Genomic DNA, 24,508 nt, shown 5'->3' with positions numbered 1-24,508 from the left:
TTTTTTTTATTCAGGTAAAGGTACATCCATTGAGTTACTTACGTAATGATGGATTTAAAGATATAGTACATACAATACCTAAAGCCACTAGTACGCATAACATTTCGGGCACTTTTGAGTGTATAATGATACCCTGCGCTGGCTGTCCTCACAGTTCCAGCATTATAAACCTGCCCCCAAAGGTTCTTAATTCCCATGGCTCATTTACGGGCTCACCATAGCCCGTGCTACACGGACACTTCGTTCTGAGTATCTAAATCTAAAACAACATTCCCACGGATCATGCTGACACTTAAAGGGTGTGCGTCTGGTCGCTCAAAATCAAACTTATTACATGTGTATGGGAATGATGTTTCCTCTAATATTAGCATGAATTATTGTAAAGGTGAAGGAAAGATCCAGTTTATGTTCAGTTCAGTTTTTCTCAAGATGGTGTATATATACAGTCAGAACATTGTATATACAACACCGTGGGAAAGGTTGTAGGTGTCATCTCAAAATTTGGGGTTTAATAAACTTGTACATATATATTGGATCTTTCTTCATCTTCACTACAATGCCGTAGTGCCTGAATAAGTTTCTCCATGAATTATTGTCTTTTAATATGTCCAGTCTTACACAAACACGCTCCTACCACAACACACACACACACACACACACACTCACACACACACTCACACACACTCACACACTCACACACACACACACACACAGCGGTAATCCCCCTTCACAAACTACCCCTTCGCCCCACCATACCCCCCCCACACCCCCCATCTGAAGGACTCCTCCCACAGCACCACCCTCCCAAGGTAATTGTTGTCTTGAGTAAGAAGAAGAAAACAAAGACAAGGAAGAACAACACGCGACAAAACAAATCGACAAGGACAGTAAAAGTGGACACGTCAACCAGAGAAGGAAGTGTAGGGGGGGGGGGAAGAGGAGTCTTCAACCCCCAGGTCTTCCTGTAGGGTTGGAAGAATCACTTGATGAAAATATATACAGCAGAGTAATTAATAATAATAATAATTCGTAGTTCTGAACAGGAATTGTGATCAGTAATTGACCAGTCTTATTGGCCATGCAATGGACTGGTCGATAGAACAGCTACTTGTAATGTTGGCAGTAGAAACCAAACTGAGTCCGCCGATTGCACTTCCTCCCTTACTTCCTTCCTTCTCTCTCCCCTCGTATCCCTTCTCTCTCCCCTCGTATCCCTTCTCTCTCCCCTCGTATCCCTTTTATTTAATACGAACAGACGACTGTTTGACTGGTGTTGGAGCTGCGCCGTCCCATAGTGCGCCTCACTCACCTGTTATCCCTAAAACACGACCCGGGTCACCAATCACAGGTACCCAATTACTGTTGGGTATTGATTGGTGCCCGATTAGATCACTCCGTGGGTTGGACTCGAACCCCCACTACGCCATCAGTGACCTTCCGAATGTTATATAGTTATATGAATTTAGCGCTTATTCCTGGTAATTTCCCCCCTTGCCTTTTCAACCTTATTATTGTGTTGCAAACGAAAAAGGGGGGAGGCGATGGGAAGCTGCCAGCAGGCAGTGTGTCCGTATCGTGGAGGCGACTCCTGTGGAAGGCCATCCTAGCAGACGAGTCCTGGAGGGTACACTGGTGCCCACCATCACCCCGCTGGAGGGTACACAGGTGCCCACCATCACCCCGCTGGAGGGTACACAGGTACCCACCATCACCCCACAATACACAAACATTCCCCCGTCACATCCGAGGACGGCACTTTCTTCGTTTTCTTTACCATTTAATTATTATTCTTTATCTTATTCTCTTCTTCGTCTTCTAGTCGCTTCGTGGCATTACGCCAGTACCTTTAACATATATTCATATGGCGTCACACACACTCAGTCATATTTTACGAAACTCAATGACAACCTGAGGCGTCATTGGGGCCTGAGAGCTGAGTGGACAGCGCTTCGAATTCGTAGTCCTGAGGTTCTGGGTTCGATCCCCCCGGTGGAGGCGGAAACACAATGGACAAGGCTTCTTTCACCCTGGTGCGCCGATTCACCTAGCAGTAAATAGGTACCTGGGAGTTAGACAGCTGCTACGAGCTGCTTCCTGCGGGTGTGTAACAAAAAGGAGGCCTGGTCGAAGGACCGGGAAGCAGGGACGTTAAGCCCCGAAATCATCTCAAGATAACCTCAAGATAACCATCCTCTGGCCCATAGACTTGCGTACCATAGAAGCCCGTATAGTGTGCGTGACATTGGCTTCTTTCACACGCGCGTGAGGTGGTTACGTCACACTGCTAAGCCACTGCTCACTATTGTGGTTGAATTGAAATTGAAATAAGTTTATTGAGATAAAATACACACAAAGGGGTGAGGTAACTCAAGCTATTCTCACCCCGTTCAGTACATCGTGTTAATACATACATAGACACACATCACAAACTATAAACATATTACCAAACATTCTGAGAGATAAACATATACATTTCCTCCTTTACACAAGTACCTATTGTGGTGGTGTCGCATATCTGAAGCTAGACATACACTGGTCGCTGAACATCAGTTTGTTATTGTGGAGGCTCTTTGATGTTACCGAATGTGAAAGTTGGCCATTGGTTCAGCAACTCCGCCTCGTTAATGGAGATGTGGAGACGTGAGAATTATGCTGCAAACACAGAATTGTAAAACTTTCACGAAAACCTGCTATTCAAAATATAACATTTTTATTATTTTTAGAAACTAAAATGGAAAAATATATATATATACATCCGTGTGGTGGTACTTAGCGTGCCTACACGCTCTCGCAGCTAAGATAACGTACAGAAGGAAACTTAAGTGTCGTTTTACGTGATATCCGAAGAAATATTGTGAAGAGTTGGATTACATCATTTTATATATAGTATATATATTATATATATATATATATATATATATATATATATATATATATATATATATATATATATATATATAATATAATATAATATAATATAATATACTAGGAGGCAGCCATCATTTTTTCGCTGCATCGTAATGCTGAGGAGCTGGAATCGAATTTCTTTTTGCTTTTGAGTACTTCGTTTCCATAGTAAGTTTATGACCCAGATCATTCTAGAACTTGAGTGGATTTTTAACCCATGACCCTAATGTCTCTGAGCTTATCGGAATGAAGCTGAAGCATCAAGAAACATCACCAACGTTATCGACATTGAATGAACGTCGATAACAGCCATACAATTAGTTTGACCACTCAATGGACAATTAAGCCTACATTTCATACTTAATAGGAGCGTCTGGGATTGGAATAGGAGCCGGGGCGTCTTAAAGAGGGGCACTGAAGTCCACCCCAATCACCCTGTGGCGCTCGTCATGCACTCACAAATCCAATCCGTTTTCAATGGGTGTGTGTGTGCCTGTGGGGTAATCACTTAGTTTTTGTTAGTTCAGGTTTGTTAGTTTTAGTTCAGGTTTAGTTTTTCATTGTCTTGATAGTTTCAAAACGCATTATGTTTAATTAGGGCTTCAGAGCACTTCCAGATATTGGTTAACAAACTAAGCAGTTAGGTTAGGTTTTGTTTGGTTATGATTGGTTAGGACAGGTTATGTCCTAACCATGTTAGGTTACATAATACCATGTTAGGTTACATAAATAGTTCCATAATGTACTGTGTACTCGGTTCTTTAATTTACGAACTAACTTGAGGACGGGCTTCTATTTTAAAGTCTGGGTGTAAAATAACATACATGAATGACATGAGAATACTGTGTGTTTAAGATAAAGGTTCACTCATTGTAATCACTCGGCTCAGTTCATAAACAGTAGTCAAATGCACGAAGATTAAATCTTGGAGTGCTTGAATTAAATCAAGTAACCCTTTTTTCGCATCAGAACTCTTAATTTTTTTTCAGGTTCTACTGGGGCATTCTGCACTCTTATATTCTGATTACTTTCATCAGTCTTTACAAGAATGTATATGAGGGAACCAGCTTCGCTAAGTACTCACCTAGTTGTACTCGCCTAGTTGTGTTTGCGGGGGTTGAGCTCTGGCTCTTGGTAAAAGTGTGCATGTCTGCGTGTATTTGGCTTGTATCACAACAGATACACCACATTCTGCTCAAGCTCAGGACATGCTAATGAGCACCCCTGGAAGGTGGGAGACGGAGGGGGGGGGGAGGGGGGGAGGGGGGGAGGGGGCAACCTTGAGTAACACTTAAAAAACACTTCCTATTGTATGCTGATGGCCCCCCCCCCCCCCCGTAACAGGCATGTCAACTACCCGGGTTATTATAATCACCTGATCCACGTGCTGTTGACAACAATACTCTCTGCATTGTTTATTATGCTCCACTGAAATGTCCATTACGGTTATAATATATCCGTTAATTATTGTGGTGTGTGTGTGTAATTACCTAAGTGTAGTTACAGGATGAGAGCTACGCTCGTGGTGTCCCGTCTTCCGTGTGTGTGTGTGTGTGTGTGTGTGTGTGTGTGTGTGTGTGTGTGTGTGTGTGTGTGTGTGTGTGTGTATGTGTGTAACGCCTCTCCGGCCACCCTCCCTGGCATAAGGCACTCCGCAGTAACTTTATCCTGGAAATTAGCTTCTCCAACAAGAAGGGAACACTTTCCCTTCTTGTTGTCGAAATGGTCCCGTTGTATTAATGTCTTCCTTTTATCTCCTTTCCTTTTTTTTTCTCATATGTTCTCCTCTGTCACATCTTCTTCCTCATCCTGGATAGCCGGTGTGAGAAGAATTAATATTAATAATTAGTAATATTCCAGCACGTTGCGGCAGTCACTCGGTATTCTCCTGGTGAGGTTTCACATGATGACTGGCATCTTCAGACACTCCCTTAAAGGCTGTGTTGACGGACCTTTATTCTCTCTTGCCCTCTTGACAACCACCGCCATCTTGGCCACCAGTATGGCGGCCAAGTTACGTGACGCCATATATTACCAAGTGGTTTTCTTTTTTATTTAATCTCAACACCCACGTTTTCAAGGTGAGATTGAATATATATATATATATATATATATATATATATATATATATATATATATATATATATATTATATATATATATATTATATATATATATATTATATATATATATATATATATTATATATATATATTATATATATATATATATATATATATATATATAATATATATATATATATATATATATATATATATATATATATATATATATATATATATATATATATATATATATATATATAAAATATCAATATTTAAAAATATAGTATTTACAAGAATGATTAATATTGGTGCCTGGGTGAGGAGAGAGGGAAGTTATGTGGATAGGCTAATGGAACTAAATCTCACCATCCTGGACGATAGGAGAAACAAAGGCGATATCATCACAACATACAAGATACTGAATGCAATTGACCCAGTACTTGGTACTTGAACCACTAGGTATTTGTACCCAGTACTGGTGATTAACAAGTGGAATGAACCGAAAGAAGTTGTGGAAGCCATCCATCTCCATCCGGAATTTGAAGGCCAGATTCGACAAAGAATTCGAACGGCAGCCAAAGAATTCGAACGGTTAAATTACAATTAACGCCACAGATACAACAAGAATAGTCGAATAGTCGGCGGGACATAACGAGCTAAACCTCACTCCCTCTCAGACCATGATATGCAAGTTCTGATAGCCAAGTATGTTTCTTTCATTCAATACCTTGTTGGTAGAACCTTACAAGTTTTCTGGGGACCCACACGAGTGGGAGCGGACACGTATACGCGAGACTCGCTCTAGAATTTCATCAAAACACTGGTAATTTCCATGCTGGAGATGACGTCACTGGAGCCACCAGGGGGAGGGGGGGGGAGTCATGGCAATTAGTGCTGGTTGGCAACACTGATCCGTGAGAGGCTCAGCAGCGTGACCTCCCGATTGGAACACTCCGTAACAAATGCAACTGTCTTCCCCTGAGCCAGAAACGTTCAGACTCATGTACCGAGCCTATCGAAGCTCATGCCTAGTAAGTGTTAATATTACGGCGCGTTAATTGTAACATACTTGGCATTTTTTAACGATTTCGTCGAAGCTGAATTCGTTAAAATATCGAATTCAGCCTAACAAGCTAACAAGTCGTAAAAGTGGGACTTGTTAGGTTGTTGGAAACATGATAAATACATCGCTTCCTCATCTCCAATCCGCTGTGGTGGTCCCCGGCTCACAGGGACCCAGATTAGCTTCCCCTGGTAGGACAGAGACGGTTGGGCACGTTTCCTTGAACCTAGCTCTGTTCACCTTTCACGTTTGTGTTGACATAGCAGTATGAAGGTAAGCAGTATGAAGGTACCTGGTAGCTGAGCAATAGTTGTGGCTCGCATCCTGAGGAAGGTCATCATAGGTGGCCCTAGGGTAACCTCAATAACCCTAAGTACAGGCTTCCTGTCCCCGTGAAGGGAAACCCCCAAAAATGGGGTTGGGGTTAGGGGGGATGATGTTGGAGGGGAGGGGGGTCAGCAGCCACTATGCGCGTGTGAGTGAAGATGTAGAGAGTTCTCAACACACAATAGCTGATGAAGCTCCCTGGGTGAGTAGGTCATGGTCATCTTGGCTCAGCACGCGTAGCCCGGATGTTTGAGATGATGGGTCTCCCTGATGATACCTAACACAGTCAATGTAGCAAGCACCGAGCTCCACCTCCTGGGCCCCGTCCTACCAAAAGTGTCTGATGATCCACGCTGTGTCACGCTGCCAGCACACACACACACACACACACACACACACACACACACACACACACACACACACACACACACACACACACACACACACACACACACACCACAGCGTTCCGTACAACATCTACAACTTATCACTAAAAGACACAACGATTTGCCATGACATAATTACCATATATACAAAATTCTCACGACTGACCAAATCAGATGGTGTGATGTGGTTGGTACACGAAGATTGGGACCCAAATGTAAACTAAGTTCCCAAATGAACCATAGAGTTATTAGAAGAAAAAATATCAGTCGTGGTGAAAAAAAACAACTGGAATGTGCTAAAAATTGAAATCGTGGAGGAACACTTTATGCACAGCTTTTAATGTAGATATAACATCACATACATAGTTCTAATGTAGGTATGCAATATAATAATTTTGGAAACCAGTGCATGCCACTTGGTTGAGGGTTGATAGGCGGGACCAAAGAGCCGAAGTTCAACCAATACAAGCACAATTATGAGATTTCAGTTAGGTAAGCACACAACTTGAGGCAACAACAACACGCTTCTTGTGTGTGACTTTGAGAGTGGTTTTGTCAACAACACCATGGTAGAGTGACGACAGCAACACGTGACAGTGTGTGTCAGACCATGTGACCATTGTCTCCATGGTACCAACCTGTAAACATTCATTTGATAAAACTTAAATATTACACACACAAGAAAAGAGAAAGTAAACCTGTACCGCAGTATGCATGGTGCATTATGCAATGCTGAGGTAAATACGCTGAATTTAGTCAGTCATAATACAATTGTAGATTTAATTGAGTTTACCTGGTAAACTCAGGTTTACCTTTTATCAGGTGAAGGACCTTGAACATAATGCTTGTAACCAGAGTGTGAGGGGCATGAATTCTCCACTAGTAAGGGCGCTCCACTGGTCAAAGGGTGACCTCGATAACCCTAAGTACAGCCTTCCTGTCCCCGAGAAGGGAAACTAAAAAATGGGACTGAGGTAAGGGGGGGGGGTGAGGGGGGGGGGAGGGGAAGGTTGTCTTTTCAACCTTCGAAACCTTCTTCAAAAGAAGAAGGTTGTCTTCGTCTTTTGACATCTGATAAAGAAGCAACGGAAGACATTGTGGGAAGTTGGCCTCGCATCCCATTATATTTTAGCTCGTTGATTACCCGTTAACTTTTTCGATAGCTCTTCTACTCTTGCAGCCTTATCTGGTCATTAGCCTGGTCTGTGAGGCTGTTTGTATTTGTAGGCCGAAGACTCGCATAGGTATCATGGCGAGGCTGATATGGAAACTCCAGCAGAAACTCAACCAGTTCTCTCTTGAAAGCTTCGACTATTTTACCAGCTACATTTCTTAAATTATGTTGGCAGGAGATGGAAGAGTCGTGGGGCTCTGGCATTTAGAGTGTGTTCTCAAATTGTGTTTATGGCACTCCGATTTTTATTAGTTTTAATTTGCACTTCCTACGATATCTTTCATTTCAGTAAAATAATAATAATTAGTATTATTATTATTTCATTCGTAAGAATGTGCATACAAAGAACATAAGACAAAGGTATAACCACAGGTACAGGGGATGTTCTTTCATACTGAATAGTTCCATATCTAATTAGATTTCGTTTTTGCTAAGTTGACTAAGTTTTTAAACTGAGTATTTTGTGTCCTAAACCGAGCACAAAATACTCTGTGTCATTGGCAGGATACTAAATGTGACGTTTCTTGCAGAAGTGTGCGTGGGAAACCAGGTGCTCGGGGCGCCGAGTGTGGCTGACGGCGGTGAGTTCTTCAGCACCAACACTCTGGCCGAGGTGAACCACCCCTCACCCCTCGACTACGAGTCTCTGCTTGAGCGAATCCATGGCAACTTTGGGGCACGGGCAGAAGTGACGGAAGGAGAGCAGCAGGAACCGGAATATGAAGGATCGGAGACATTGGTGGTGCCTCTCTACATCCCTGAGGGGGCTGTGCCCATTAACATGGCACGTATCGCCCGTTCTGGCATTCCAGAGCCCATGGTGGAACTGTTGAATATGAAGGTATCACCAGCTGCCGACTCTGTTCTCATCCGGCGTATAGGACCTGTAGGCAGCCAGGGAACACCAGCACCCCCTACAAGACGCAATGGCTGGCGACCACCACAGAGGACCTAGGCTCACCAGACTAACCCCGATCCGCAGGTCAGATCAACTGGGTGATCATCCTGTGGTCCGGCCCCCACCTCCGCCATTTCTACTGGCTGAATTTGGCCAGCGGCTGCCGGGACCCCATGCCGCTCCTTTAGTGGCAGTGAGGCGGGTGCCACTCACAAAGTCCCTTCCATACGATGACGACGATCTGGACGACACGAATATCAAGCGAGCCAAGAAGAATGAGTTCAGCAAAGACACTCAGTTCCCAGAAGGGTTTCACACAACTGATGTTCCAGAAAATGAAGGGCATGACACGTCCTCAGAACTAGAAACCTTGGCACCCACCACCCAGAGACCTGTTACAACTACCCAAAGTGGTGAGAAACACCTCAGTGTTGGCAAATTATTTCAATCTCCGCTACCGCCCACGGCAGTGCTTGTTACTGCCACGACTGCATCGATGCTGTCTACTACAACACCCCATACTACAATAATACCAAATTCCACATTTGAATTAACCACTACAAGAGGGTCACCTACAACAGCCACTACAATGTCACCAACCACAGTAGCATCAGCAGTTACAACATCCACCACCACAGAAGCCATAATGACGACAGTCAGGCCCACCACACAAAAAGCAACAAAGAAAATGTCTCTTGATGTGGACGACACATCCTCCAGCTTAACCAGCTCTCCTCCCACCACCAAGTGGGACCGTCGCTCAGTTCTCTTCCCACGGCCAGTGGAATCCATTCTCAAGAACAAAATTATAAGTTCAACAACCACAACTACACAACCCTCTACGACCACTACTGCAACAACCAGGAGTCCGGTTACCCAAAGGAATCCCCCTCTGTGGCATACCAGGTTAAAATCACCAATAACCAGGATACCAACATCTACAGAATCTCCAGCAACCTTAACTACATCATCAACCACAGTGAGAACTCTAGCAGTAGAGAAGTTTGCATTGTTTAGCAGGCTGCACAGTACAACAACCAAAAGGCCCTTAAACCCAACCACAGAAGGACTAAATCACACTACCTCTGAAAAGCCAACGAATACAATGGAAGCTACATTTTCAGTGTCTACAACAACAGGAAGACCACTTCGAGCAACATTGAAACCAGCTATACCCACAATGAACCAAACAACAGCAACAAACACTTTGTCCACAACAACAACAACAACACCAACACCACTTTTTACCTTCCATAGACCAGTTGTAGTTGTTGGCCCTGAGAGGTCCACACCAATGAGGGTGATGCCTAGTGTCAGTAATGTCAGCACGACTATTAAGACTCCTGAGGAACGTGAAAATTCTGAGTACGAAGAAAATGAAGAAACTTCGATGGAAAATCCATCACAGAGCCCTTTTACAACAAATTCTCCGAACGCTGAAGAGGTACCAAAGAATGTGGTATCAGAATCTAGTTCTGTATTGGAGATGGACAAAGATTTGACAAATAGAACTGAGGAAGGAGAAAGAAGTCTACCAGTCACTCGTCTCTTGGCATCTGGTAGAGAAGAGGCAACGGAAGAATCTACCACGAAGGGGGCTGAACAGAAGCATAATGTTACAGGATCAAGAAAATACGCCAGAACTTTTCGGCCTGTCATAAGGCCTGGAGGCAGGCGACGAAGACCATTATGGCAAAGGTCTACAGTTCCTCCACCGATAACCTATGCTAAGGATTTCTTCATAGCACCGGAAGAAACACTTACTTTCAGTTCAGAGACAGAAGGGCAAAAGATTACAGTAACAACCACCTCGCCATCTGTACCAGACATAGTAGTATCAACAACATTACCCACAACAACTTTGACTACTGATAAATCTCCAGAACAAATTGTGATTGAGAGCTTGACAGAGATTATGAAGGATGCCACTAATAATAACAAGAGCAAGGATAAGGTTTTGAGCATCGCTACCAACCTAGAACTGCTCAACAAACAACTAGCGGAGCGAGGTATCCATATCATCCATGCCGAGGTGGATGGAGTGAAGATTAAACTTGACAATCGCACAGTAACTCGACCCATACTTCAGCCAGTTGCAACAACATTCCGTCCATCAACATTCTTTAATGTGTCATCTTTTACGGACTTCACTACAGAAAGACCCTTAGTGAGTACCGCATCCCCTGTGAAAGAAAAAGAAATGCACATGGTTGAAGATTACTTGATCGACGAAAAAGCAGAGAAACAAATGTTCACATCAGTCAAATCTTCCTTTTCATTTCACACAACAAAGCCAATTGAAGATGAGGTGACAGACAATGAAAATGAAGTGCAAAGTACCACCAACGACTCGAGCTTTACCACCACGAAGCCGGTTGACACCAGAAAGTTCACAGCCAGCCCTGGTCGAGGGGAATCGCAAAAGCCAGCTCTCTCCTCTTCAATCCTACCTTTTGCGGAGGAAACAGAAGCTGACAAAGTAGGAAATGTGACGGGACTAGATGGCTCCTCCAAAACTCCAGTTGTTGAGGAGACGTCCTCTCCCGTACGAACTAGCATTTCCCGAGGTGACCGTGATAAAGAAGTTGAGTTAGAAGATGGAGTAACGTCAAAGGCAATCTTTGCAACCTCGACCGTACCTTCCAGTGTCACAACTCGCACAAGGTCCACCACAGTCCCTATCACCACACACAGACCTGCTACGAGACCATTTGTGCACACCCCAAGAGGCAGGTTAAGACCTGTGGGTTTTAATAGGGAGGAGACTGTTACCCACATCAGATCAGAAATTGATGGTAGTGATTTTATAACAAAACCATCCTTTGAAAATTCTACAAGTAGAAATGATTCTATATTGCCCAAGGATCTACATACTGCTACAACTATACACCCGACCTCACATCACCGGCCTTCACTTTTGCCGCCACCCCCCAAGCAAGAGTCCGTCAGAATTTTTGGCAGTGATGCAAGCATTTCTGGAGTTACCCAAGACACAACCTCTACTAAAAGCACAGATGTGGACTCTGCCTCCACCGCAAAGACGACCACGACGACAAAGACGAAGATTGAGGTCATCCCCTTTGTCCCCGAGTTCACTGATGCCTCAGAAAACATGAAGAGTGAAGACTTGCCGGAGCCTTCGCCATCATCATACACTGCTGTTTACATTATAGGTGTTATAGGAATAATCCCGGCTGCTGCCCTCACTGCTTTCCTAGCCAAGAAATTTCTGAAGAAGACACAAAAGGCTTTACCTGAGAGTGAGGAGCGAGGTGAAGGCTTCACACCTATTACTCATCACTCCAGGAAGCCTTCCCACTCTACCACCTTGGTGAGTACACCTATACATCTCAGGTACAAACTTTTATAGCCCCAGTGGTATTGGCACCCATGATATTTAAATTAACTAGCATTGATAATAGCTTGTTCCGAATTTCCAAGTTTTCTTTTTATAATGACTCTAAGTTGCATTGCAACTTACAAATATTTAATTAATTCAATATTTGATAACAGTATATCCTCTATGTCATCAGGAGGCTGATGGATCATCAGTGGAGGCCAAGAACCCACATGCCAAGTACACACCATGGGAATTTCCCAGGTCTAAGTTGCGTTTGGTGTCCGTCCTTGGCGAGGGAAACTTTGGAGTGGTGAGTGTAGGAGTACCATACTGGAGTCTAGTCTTTTAGTTAAACTGTACATAGAACCAGAACTTTCTGTTCTAGTAAATAGCACCTTGCTCACTCTTATTTTTTACTGGTGATTTTTTTGTTGTGAACATCATGCTGGATCAAAACTGTTATTTCATTCAAAGATAATCTTGGAGCTCATGCTGGTAAGTATTTTGTGTGAAGTACTTTATAGATATATTTCCACCTTCATCAGCAAGCAAGCTTAAAACATAATTTGATAACAGAAATACAGATTATTTCATGTGCCCTATTCCAGTATTGATTTCATCAATTTACATTTTCTTAAACTTTTATATTATTACTGAAGCTCATTTTAGAAGCATTTTGATATTTCTTTCAAGTTGACCTCCACTTGTGTTTATTTTACTTTTGAGTGTCAGTGAGATGCTGTATGTCCCATTTGTGTGAGACAAGTTAACTGACACCTCAATGACAGTTGTATTAGTATCCTGATTTGCTTGTTGCTTGTGCAGGTCTGGAAGGCAGGAGGCCCGAGAGCTGTGTGCTTGTGAAGGTGCCCCTGGAGGCCCGACGGTACTGGTGGCAGTGAAGTGTGTGAAGGAAGGTGCTGGGGTGAAGGAACGACACGACTTGCTCAAGGAGCTTGCCATTATGCAGCACTTAGGACAGCACCATAATGTAGTCACTCTCCTTGGCTGTTGTACACAACAGGGTGAGACCTTGTTCTTGTTTGTTTTGTATGAGTTACTAACAGTGTTAGCAGCTGTATAATATTTGATCTTGATATTCATTGCCTGGTTTTGTTTATAAGCATTAGAAACAATCCTCAATTTATTGGATGCTCTATATTCCATTGGAAACTTGCAAAACATGATGTTAGCCATCAAAAGAGCCATGTTCTGGATTAAACATCACACCAACAGAATCTGTCATTTCTTGAGTGCATCTTGAAGCTTATGCACCTCTCAGTATTTAATATAACCTTGTTTTAATGTAAATGTTGATATCGGTACTGCATATGTATTTTATCCGACATGTTTAGAACCAAATACCTATCAAGGATATTTTAAGATATACAGTACCAGTACATTATAATTATAATATTGGACTGTTAAATGTACAGTATATGCATAACAAGTAAAGAATTTTGTTGTTGATAACAAAACTGCGAGTCTTGTACTCATCACTTACCTTTTGAGTTGTGTGGGGTATGAGACAGAGCCTCACTACGTGATCATGGAGTACGTGATGTTTGGGAAGCTACTAACGTTCCTACGCGACCATCGCACACGCCACAACTACTACAACTTCTCCTCGGACACTGAAGCTCTTACCTCCAGAGACCTGACCCGCTTTGCTTGTCAAGTGGCCACAGGATGCGACTACTTGCAGTCCCGTGGGGTGAGCACTCCTTCTCTGATAGAGTTCTTGCTATTTTCTCTGCATTGTGGTATTTAATCTGTGGAGCCAAATCATTGGTATGACCTGAGCACAAAATGCATCCTCATTTTTTTCTTATATTCTACGTACTTCCTATTATTCTGTTTACTTCATGACTGTACAGTACTACTATTTTCAGCATGATTTTCATTTTTTTTTTGTGTCAAACTGGTATTCATATACTGAACTGTATATTTATTTACCAATACAGTATTTGGTAGACCTCCATTTGAAATGGGTAGCCTAAATATGATGTACTGTATACTAATAATAAATAGAGATATATTCTATACTGTATTTAATACTGTACTCAGATTTTATATTCAAGCCTCCTAGTGAAATACTTTTTAAATTGAAAGTAATAATCACATTCTCACAGATCATTCACCGTGACCTGGCATCTCGCAACATCTTGGTAGACCACAACAAGGTCTGCAAAATTGCTGACTTTGGTCTGGCCCGCAATGTGAAGGATTTGGGCACTGACATTTATGAGCAGAAGAGTCGGGTCAGTCACTAGCAAGATTTTTCTGCTTTTGCAGATTCATTGTTTGTCTGGATTTTGTTTAGTATTTTCTAAGGATCATTAATACATGAAGGTTGATTGTATCTAGTGACTTTTAACTTCAATATTCCTGAGATTACCTGAGGAATTATCATTTCATTCTTTTCCTTTCAAGGGTTTTACAACTAATTATAATTGTTTTATTTCAATTGATAAGCAGTTGCTGATTTTATTAGATAAAACAGAACAAAAGTATGAAACTTTTTTGTAATAAAAAACAAGAAATTTGATATACATTGTTATCTTTGTTTTTCAATTTGACTTTGCTTCAAGCATACATTTGTCCTTGCAGGGAGCCCTGCCAATCAGATGGATGGCACCAGAGTCTCTCTACATGAGCATTTTTACCCACAAGTCAGATGTGTGGAGCTTTGGTATACTCTGTTGGGAAATTGTCACTCTGGGTAAGGCCTTCGATCTTTTTCCTCACACAGAAATGATTAGACTATTTACTCTTGCTACATTTTAGCTTTTCTTCAGGCCTTCAGAGTTTAAGATAATATCTATTGTTATTTCTTCCGTTTAGTTTGATTTGTTTAGAGTTTCTTAAATACAGTAATAAATTTACCTTGGTCAGTTCAGATGCTTGACAGTTCCTGTAATTTTAGGCTAGAACATACTGTACTTCATTGTGTATGTTATCCTTAAAATAGTTTTTAACATTGGGGGACTATAGATATTCCAAATACAGAAGATTCCTAATGGTTTAAACAAATTAAGCATTCAGATTAGTGTCTTGTAATAGTAATAATAATAGTATGTCATTTAGACAAAAAGTACAAACATTTATACATAGGATACGATAACAGTGTAGGATTCATAGGTAAGACAAATACAATGCTTAAAGCCACTCATATGCAGTATTTTGGGCATACTGTATATCTACAAAGGTTTTACACATACAGTACTTTTAACATAAAATACTTGTACTTGATCCACCAGTCATTAGAAGTTGCTCAGCAAGTTGAAGCTGCTGTAAAATAAGCCAACCAAACCATTGGAATATTCAAACAAATCTCTCAGAAAATAAATTGATTATTCAACTGTACTTATCTCTAGTGCATACCCATTTTGACTACTGTATCCAAGCATCAAGACCTCGCCTTCAAATGTATATACTGTATGAGCTTTGAAGTTCAGTGTAGAGTAACAAAATCATCCCAGAACTGAATCGACTGTCATACCAGTAAAAGGTTGAAGACTTCATGACTAACAACACTACAAACCAGACATGACGGGGCTGATTTCACCGAGATCTCTAAGATGTGGAGTAAACTGGAAGATGTTAATCCAGATCACTTCCTTACAAGGTCCCATCTAATGCACACATGGGGCAACAGCAAGCATCAAGCTCAACAAGCTTGAGCTTGTCGAACAAGTCGAGTTCGTTCTCAATGCGTAATCGAGAATTCCGAGTTACACCTAGCAATAATTAAGTAGGTAACCCTAGAGTTAGTCAGCTTGTTGTGTGGTTGCATCCTGGATGGGGTCAGTAATTTGATCTGGGGGGAAGGGGGACCTCAATATAAGCTTGCATGAATAATACATAAACTCTGGCTTCCTTTCCCCTGACTCAATAAATAATGATAATTACTGTATAATGAGCCACAGTGTAGGACAATGCAGGTGATGCTTTTCACCGATAGGGCTATAAATCTATGGAATCCCCAACCTGCCAAGCTATGAATGTGAAGACAGTACTCGCGTTTAAAATTCAGCTGGAAAAAAATCCTTGGGAATATTGTGGGACTTTCCTGTCCCCATCCAGGCCAGTAGACATGGTGGCCCTCAGGTAAAAATTCAGGTAAATGCATTTTCAAATTAGACAAGGCAACCTTCTGGCACAAATATTTCCTACTAATATTGTTGGTTCAGATTATTCATCTTTTCATGACCTTCAGCAAACTTACTACAAGGCATTGTTGTCAATATGATAAATGCAGCAGTGTTATTTTCCACATTGAAGGTCTTGTATTTTTCAAAATTTAGGAGAAATTTCCAGTTCTTTGGTCATACATATGGAGTTCATGCAGATCATATTGCAAAGTTGAAATAAAATTTTAATGGCTTTTCTTAAGGTAGACTTCTGTATTCTATGAAAATATAATTATATATTACAAACCATATAATAAGATTTGTTGATTACAAACATTGTTTCTCCTAAATTAAATCAGTGTGCACTGTAGAAAGCACAGCCAGCATTCCAACTTCTTCAAGGATGCTCAGTACAGTTAAGTAAAATGTTTTATGGGATGCCTCAGTCACAGGCAAAGTAATAAAGAGGAATGACAAGTTAATGACAAGAATGGCAGGTATTTTAGTTTAAACTATAAAGAAGTTTATTTTATAGCTTGTTTTCTCAAATCTCCTCTCCAGAAAATCTCTACTCCAAAAAGAAAGTACAGGGTACATGCCTTTGGCATTGCATATCTTATGACTTTTGCCCTCATTTTACATCCTGAAAGATATGACACTTTCAATTATTCTGGGACATAGATGTTGCTAGAAAGTCTTCGGGGCTTGTCACCTTATTTTGATACAGTAATTACTGTACATACTTGTTTATGAGATTCCCCTTTTAGTTTTTAAACAATTCATCTCCCACTAAGATAGTGTTGTATTATCATTATCGAGTTTTTCTGTAGGGTGGAAGACCTACTCCTCAAGGTGTTGGTGAAACGCCTCGAGGTTCAAAACTTGCCCAAGAACCTTATTATAACTCCTAATTTGATACAATACCTGCTGTCTTCCAGTGTTTCAAGCGCATAAAAATACTCGTTGTATGTCTCCCAGATGCATATTTTCACAATTTTACAGACTGTTTCATACAGTCTTCAAGATTAAAATATAATTAAACTGCTCTGCTTCCCCCAGGTTCAACGCCATACCCTGGAATGACAGCACGGGAAGTGATGCGGAGTGTTCGCGAGGGTTACCGCTTGGACCGGCCAGATCACTGTCACCCAGAGCTTTATCGCATCGTCACCAAGTGCTGGCACCAGGATCTCAACAAAAGACCATCTTTCTCAGAGATTACTGTAGATTTAGCTCAGCTCTTGGAACATGGACAGACGGGTTACATTGACCTGGAGAACTTCCCTGAGGGCAGTTACTACTCCATGCATGAGAACAATGATGAGAAGTTGTGACTATTTAATGATAAACTGGAATGATTTAATGACCACCAGTGATATTATTCCTGAACTAATTATGTATTTTTTTCGTTAGAAGCAGTATGGTGTTATTCACCTTTGAACTTTAATTTAAAAGACCCTGTTTCTTTAAATGAACAAATCCTGTTTTTGTTCTAAATAATACTGTATTTTAACAAAGGATATTTGACGATAAAGGTAAGTGTTGTGATGGTGCGTGGGAAGCTTCCATCTGTGTGTTCATTTTACCTTGGTTGCCACTGTGTGTATCCAAAGCAATAGTATCTGTGTCTAGGTGCGACAAGCAGGCCTTGTTCGTATTTTCATCTTCATCTTATTTTTAGGATAAACTTTTACAATCATTATCTCTATTATTATTAACATATCATAAATACAGCAAGATAAAAACAATTACCTACTGTATTATCAGTTCTGAAATGAAGCTGATAAATATTCTTAATTTTTTCATATATATATGTACAGTATATATATATAAAATAATATGACAGTGTCAGACCACGAAGGAAGGCTTAAGACAGGAAATTCCTTAAGTACTGTGTACTTTTGTATTCAATAATACAATTTCGGAAGAATGGAATTAGAATTCAGTGGTGATAGATATATAGGAAGGAATGAGATGAGGTGGGGGGTGAAAAACAATGTCTTTGTTCACAAACATAAGAGGGAACTGCAGAAGGCATTGATTCAGCAGACACAAATAGTAAATACAAATATTAAATACACACACACACATTAAGGGGCGAGAAGTTGGACTGGCAAACGGTAACGAGTGGAGTACCTGAAGGATCAGTGCTGGGACCAATTCTATTTCTAATACTGTACAGTATACGTAAATGACATGTCTACTGGAATCAAGTCCTATATGTCGATGTTCACAGATGACGTGAAATTAATGAGACGAATTGTAACAGATGAGGATTGTAGGATCCTCCAAGAGAATTTGAACAGCTTGCAGAGATGATCAGAGAAATGGCTATTGGCATTCAACATGAGCAAGTAAAAAGTGTTGGAAATGGGACTAGGTGACAGGAAACCAAAGGGACAGTACATAATGAAAAGAAACTACCTACCTGTGACAGTTGAGGAAACAGACCTGGGAGGGGACGTAATACCAAATCTAACTCCTGAGGCACATATAAATTGGATAATGACAGCAGTGTACTCTACACTAGCAAAAGTTAGAATGTCATTCAGAAACCTAAGTAAGGAGGCATTTAGAGTGCTTTACACTGCCCAAATGAGACCAGCCTGGAGTATGCCACCCCACCTGATGAAACACATTCAGAACGACATGGTCAAAAGGATTGTAACCTGGATTTCCACTGAGCTCACAAGGGTTTTCTGAGGCTTCCACTGAAGCCAGACCACGATTTTCACACAAAATCTATATATAAATAACATCCATATAAAAATAACATGCATATCCTTTTGACCACGTTGTGGCCTAGTTGACTAGGGCGTGTGCGTGGTGACACCCACCACATAGGTTCAAACCCTCATCACAGCTCCTTCGGATTTTCTCACTAAAGTATATTTGCTAGTTTGTTAGTAAACTATTGTGGTGGTCTTAATGTAACTCAGGAGGTTGATAGGCCTTAAGCCCAACATCAGTCAATGAATATATTTTGTCATTCACTGTCTGCTTCAACAACTGGTGCAAAATGTTTTATCTTGTTGTATTACAAATATGATGTGTTCCATTCCTCTTCCCCCACAAGCCCTTGTTTTATTGACACAAAACATTTACCTCCTGTCCTATAGTTATAATAAAATTCAGATTAAATTTAATTAAGCTTAACCAAAGATGGCAAACACAGTTTTGACTTTTGAGTTTAAAAATTCCAGCTCCTGGACCCAGTATGTGCCTATAATATTTCCACTGCCTTGCACAGGGTGGGTTTGGGATGCATAACAAGTTTCACTCGACTTATTATTGGCTTCTTGCCAAAATTTTTGGTATATTTTAGTCTGAATTACAATACAACATCTTCAAATATTTATATTCTTTGTAATGTCAGGGCATGAGGAACTGCATTATGTGAAGCAGTTTAAAACTTGTTGCATAAATACTTAACATAAACTAAAATGTATTTAAAAATATTTAAAAAATTCACATCAAACATTTGTTTAAAGTTCTTATATCTCTTATTCATGGTATATTCACTACTTCAGATGTGTATAGAATTATTATTATATTTTTTATGTCATGAGAATAGAAATGACCAGCTTAATATAATCAGGAGAATAGTAACATTTTTAGTATTAGTATGTATACCAGTCTGGTGTTTGCAACATGTGATTCATTCCTGTAGCAAGTGATCTTTCCCTGCAATACATGTGATCAGTATCCTGCTACATGTAATCCGTCCCAACAACAGATTTAATCCGTCCCTGCATCTCAAGTATTGGAGATAAGTATTGTATTATGTAAATATGTTGTATATATTGTTGAAAATGTTTCATATATACTGTATTGGCAAGGATAATTGCCGGTTGTTGTCTGAGTAGCGATATTAATATTTAACACCCTTACAGCATCTCTGAACACTCTTGATGACATTTATATTTTCTCTTCATAGTTAAGTACACATGGTGATGAAAAAAAAAAATACATATTTAAGACTTAAGAACATATAAATAAAACTATAGAAGGGCTATTGGCCTAATTGAGGATGCTCATACAGTATCTATATCCACCCAAAGTCATTCCCATATGTATATATATAATAATTTATTTATTTTCTCTTAACTATGTTTCAAACAATCCATCGATCCCAGATCTATTATGTTATCTGGTAATTTGCTCTATAGATTGACAACCTTGTTTCTGAACTAGTATTTACACATGAATACAAAATACTTGAACCCAGCTATGGAAAAATATGAAAATCCAGATTAATTTTCTGTTGGATTTTGAAGTTGTATGCTTCATACACTATACAAGTGCTGCTGAAAAAATAAAATACACAGTGTGTGTGTGTATATATAATATATATATACAGTATAAATATATATATATATATATATATATATATACATATGTTGTTGAATATGACCGAAAGGGTAAGATTAATAATTCTAACACAATTCTTCTCAATATATCTTACGTTCTTCTTCACTGTCGAAGGTAATTGATAAAGTAACTCTCCAAAATTCATTTTTTTTTATTCCTGGTCTGATGCCTGAACGTGTTTCCTAATTCCTTATTACATTTTTAAAGACTTAGTTTACACACAAAATACATTCATACTTATACTCGTTTTGGGTGAGGTGAAACAGAAGACAGAACACGAAACAATGGGTATGAGAACATAAGACTGGAAGTAACTGCAGAAGGCCTATTGGCCCATACTTCCTCTTGCTGCTTCCCTATTGGTTTGGGGTCTTGAAGTGGGTAGAATATAGTTGTGCATTAATTGGCTGTTGATTGCTGGTGTTGACTTAGTGATGTGTAGTGCCTCGCTGATGTCGAGTCTCCTGCTATTGCTGTATTTATCGATGATTTCTGTTTTGCTTGTTAAGGTTTCTCTGGTGATGGTCTGGTTGTGAGAAGAGATTATATGTTCTTTGATGGAGCCCTGTTGTTTGTGCATAGTTAATCGCCTAGAAAGAGACATTGTTGTCTTGTCTATATACTGAGTTCTTTGGGGCTTACACTTCCCAAGTGGGCATGTGAAGGCATAGACGATGTTGGTTTCCTTCAAGGCGTTCTGCTCGGTGTCTGGGGAGTTTTTCATGAGTAAGTTGGCCATTTTTTTTGTTTTTGTAGTAAATTGTCAATTGTATTTTATGATTTTTGTCTGCAGGGATAACGTTTCTGTCAATAATGTCTTTCAGGACCCTTTCCTCAGTTTTATGAGCTGTCGAAAAGAAGTTCCAGTAAAACAGTCTAATAGGGGGTATAAGTGTTGTGTTAATTGACTCTTCGGAGGTTGCATGGCGTTTCACCTTTCTTTTTATGACGTCATAAAAATGAAATCACAGAAATTATCAATAAATACAGCGATAGCAGGAGACTCGACATCAGCGAGGCACTACACATCAAAAAGTCAACACCAGCCATTTAATGCACAACTATATTCTACCCACTTCAAGACCCCGAACCAATAGGGAAGCAACAAGAGGAAGTATGGGCCAATAGGCCTTCTGCAGTTACTTCCATTCTTATGTTCTCATACCCATTGTTTAGTGTTCTGTCTTCTGTTTCATCTCACCCAAAACGAGTAGTATTCTTGGTGACTCGAATACTTTTGATATCATTTGCCTTATGCGTTTCTGTTCTCGAATTGGCATCCTTGGTGATATTTAGCGCCCTCTGATTATCCCGCACATTTGATGGTGCTACATAGCCTTCCCGGTTTGGTGCCTTCTTTTGATAATTGCTTACTACTTACTTTTGTTTCACCTCACCCAAAACATTTGTGCCATATCACCTCGCCCAAAACGAGTATAAGTATGAATGTATATTGTGTGTAAACTAAGTCTTTGAAAATGTAATAAGGAATTACGAAACGCATTCAGGTGTCAGACCAGGAATAAAAAGAATGAATTTTGGAGAGTTACTTTATCAATTACCCTCGACAGTGAAGAAGAACGTAAGAAATACTGTATTGAGAAGATTCGTGTAAGAATTATTAATCTTACCCTTTCGGTCATAATCAACAACATATGTTTACAAGAAAGACTGCTACTAATATATAAATATATATATTATTTTTACTGGAATATACATTAATTTGAGATTACTTCGAATTCCAGCTACTTAAATTCATGGCAGGTCAACCTTTTTTGCATATTATCGTGATATTTGGTCTATTACAGACTATGTATGGCAAATACTTAGTTCTTGCATTATTGCATACAATTCTAGATACCATGGAAATTAATTTGTTGAATAATTGCTGTTTTTGAATACTGTATTGCCATTGGTTGTACTCAGAACATTAACTTGGGAATATTTTAAATTAATGGTGGTAATTATCCAGATTTGTCCATAAAGTTATGTTTATCTGTTTTGATTACCTAAATAACTAATGTTAATTCATTTTAAAAGTGTTCAGGAGATTAATCAGAACTCTATTTCATAACGACTGTTTTCATTACACATCCCAGATTGGGTGCTCAAATTTGCAGCTACTTTCAGAGAAGACAAAATATTATTCCTTAAGGTAGCATGATATACAGTATAGTCATGTATGTGAATATGAAGGTAATGACAACATATACACTATGTATAAAGTTGAATAAGTATTGAACATAATGAAGGTCTTTGGGCTCGCCTTAACCCGTGCTACTTGGAACTTTTTATTCCAGGTAGCGAATTTTAAACAACAACAACAACAACACGAAGGTAGGCAGTTTTATTACTCAAAAGTAATTACTTAAGTAATTTATTTTGCACTTCATATACTTGGCTTAATAATTTAACTGTTAAATAGTTATGATTGCATTGAGAAACTTCTCTGAAAAGTTCTGTAAAGAAAATCTAAAGAAATGACATTGTCATATGTAAATAAAGTTATCTTTAGCTATTATGTACAGAGTATTTTTTATATATTGTATTTGAATATTTAAATAAATAGTTATCCACTTTGTATTATTTTAAATACTGTACCACTATTTTTTTCACCAGCGGCAGAATCTTCTTTGAGAAATATTCCATATTTTTATACTTTGCACACTTCATTGAACTACAGTGTTCACATGTAGTTCATCCCTTGATAGGAAGGTGGTGGGAACCTCCAGGTGGTGTAGGTTGTAGTGTTACTGTGGGTGGTGTAGGCTGTAGTATTACTATGGGTGTAGACTAGCATTACTGTGGGTGGTGTAGACTCTAGTATTACTATGGGTGTAGACTAGCATTACTGTGGGTGGTGTAGGATGTAGTTACTGTGGGTGGTGTAGGATGTAGTTACTGTGGGTGGTGTAGGATGTAGTGTTACTGTGGGTGGTGTAGGATGTAGTATTACTGTGGGTGGTGTAGGATGTAGTGTTACTGTGCAACCCGTTCTCGCAAATTTAATAAGTCAATATTGACTTATTAAATATGTGCATAGGTGACATACTTAACATAATAGATACCCTTAAAAAGATTCATAGAAAACACCGGCCTTACCTAACCTACTTAGTATGTTAAGATAAGCATCTTATTGCTTCATAATTACAATTATTACCTAACCTGTGGGTGGTGTGGACTGTAGTATTACTATGGGTGTAGACTGTAGCATTACTGTGGGTGGTGTAGTCTAGTATTACTTTGGGTGGTGTAGACTAGTATTACTGTGGGTGGTGTAGACTAGTATTACTGTGGGTGGTGTAGACTAGTATTACTGTGGGTGTAGATTGTAGTATTACTGTGGGTGATGTAGACTGTAGTATTACTGTGGGTGGTGTAGACTGTAGTATTACTGTGGGTGGTGTAGACTGTAGTATTACTGTGGGTGTAGATTGTTGTATTACTGTGGGTGGTGTAGACTGTAGTATTACTGTGGGTGGTGTAGACTAGTATTACTATGGTTGGTGTAGACTAGTATTACTGTGGGGGTGTAGACTAGTATTACTGTGGGTTCTGTAGACTAGTATTACTGTGGGTGGTGTAGGGTGTAGTGTTACTATTGCTACAGGTGGCATTGGAGGTTTTACCCGAGGGCCAGTAACCCTAGTGGCCTCGACGAGGACAGGAATCCGGCGGCTTACCAAAGCCGCAAGCCGCCAAACACATGGGGGACCCCCCCCCCCCCCATTTGCCTTGATCTTCTCTAGGGATATTTTAAAACAAAATTTTGGCAGTTACGGCTTCGGCGGGTAGGTAGTCGGTCAACATTCATATGTTATCTAATAAGGATAAGGACACCATCA

General features: G+C 40.0%; 1 protein-coding gene across 1 annotated transcript in view; it reads left to right on the top strand.

Moving 5' to 3' along the window:
* The window catches only part of LOC123759902 (uncharacterized), a 108,348-nt gene extending 85,106 nt beyond the window's left edge, over positions 1-23,242 (top strand). Inside the window, 8 exon segments of the mRNA XM_069325315.1 lie at positions 8,452-8,873; positions 8,875-12,150; positions 12,353-12,481; positions 12,998-13,184; positions 13,692-13,873; positions 14,292-14,420; positions 14,770-14,881; positions 17,352-23,242. Of these exon segments, the coding sequence (XP_069181416.1) occupies positions 8,452-8,873; positions 8,875-12,150; positions 12,353-12,481; positions 12,998-13,184; positions 13,692-13,873; positions 14,292-14,420; positions 14,770-14,881; positions 17,352-17,626 (4,712 nt within the window). The 3' untranslated portion in view covers positions 17,627-23,242.
* Positions 23,243-24,508: the final 1,266 nt, after the last annotated feature.

The sequence above is a fragment of the Procambarus clarkii genome, chromosome 16, assembly GCF_040958095.1.
Source record: "Procambarus clarkii isolate CNS0578487 chromosome 16, FALCON_Pclarkii_2.0, whole genome shotgun sequence".
NCBI classification, from domain to species: Eukaryota; Metazoa; Arthropoda; class Malacostraca; order Decapoda; family Cambaridae; genus Procambarus; species Procambarus clarkii.
The sequence above is the reverse complement of the archived record's forward strand: the minus strand, read 5'-3'. Positions and strand labels throughout refer to the sequence as shown.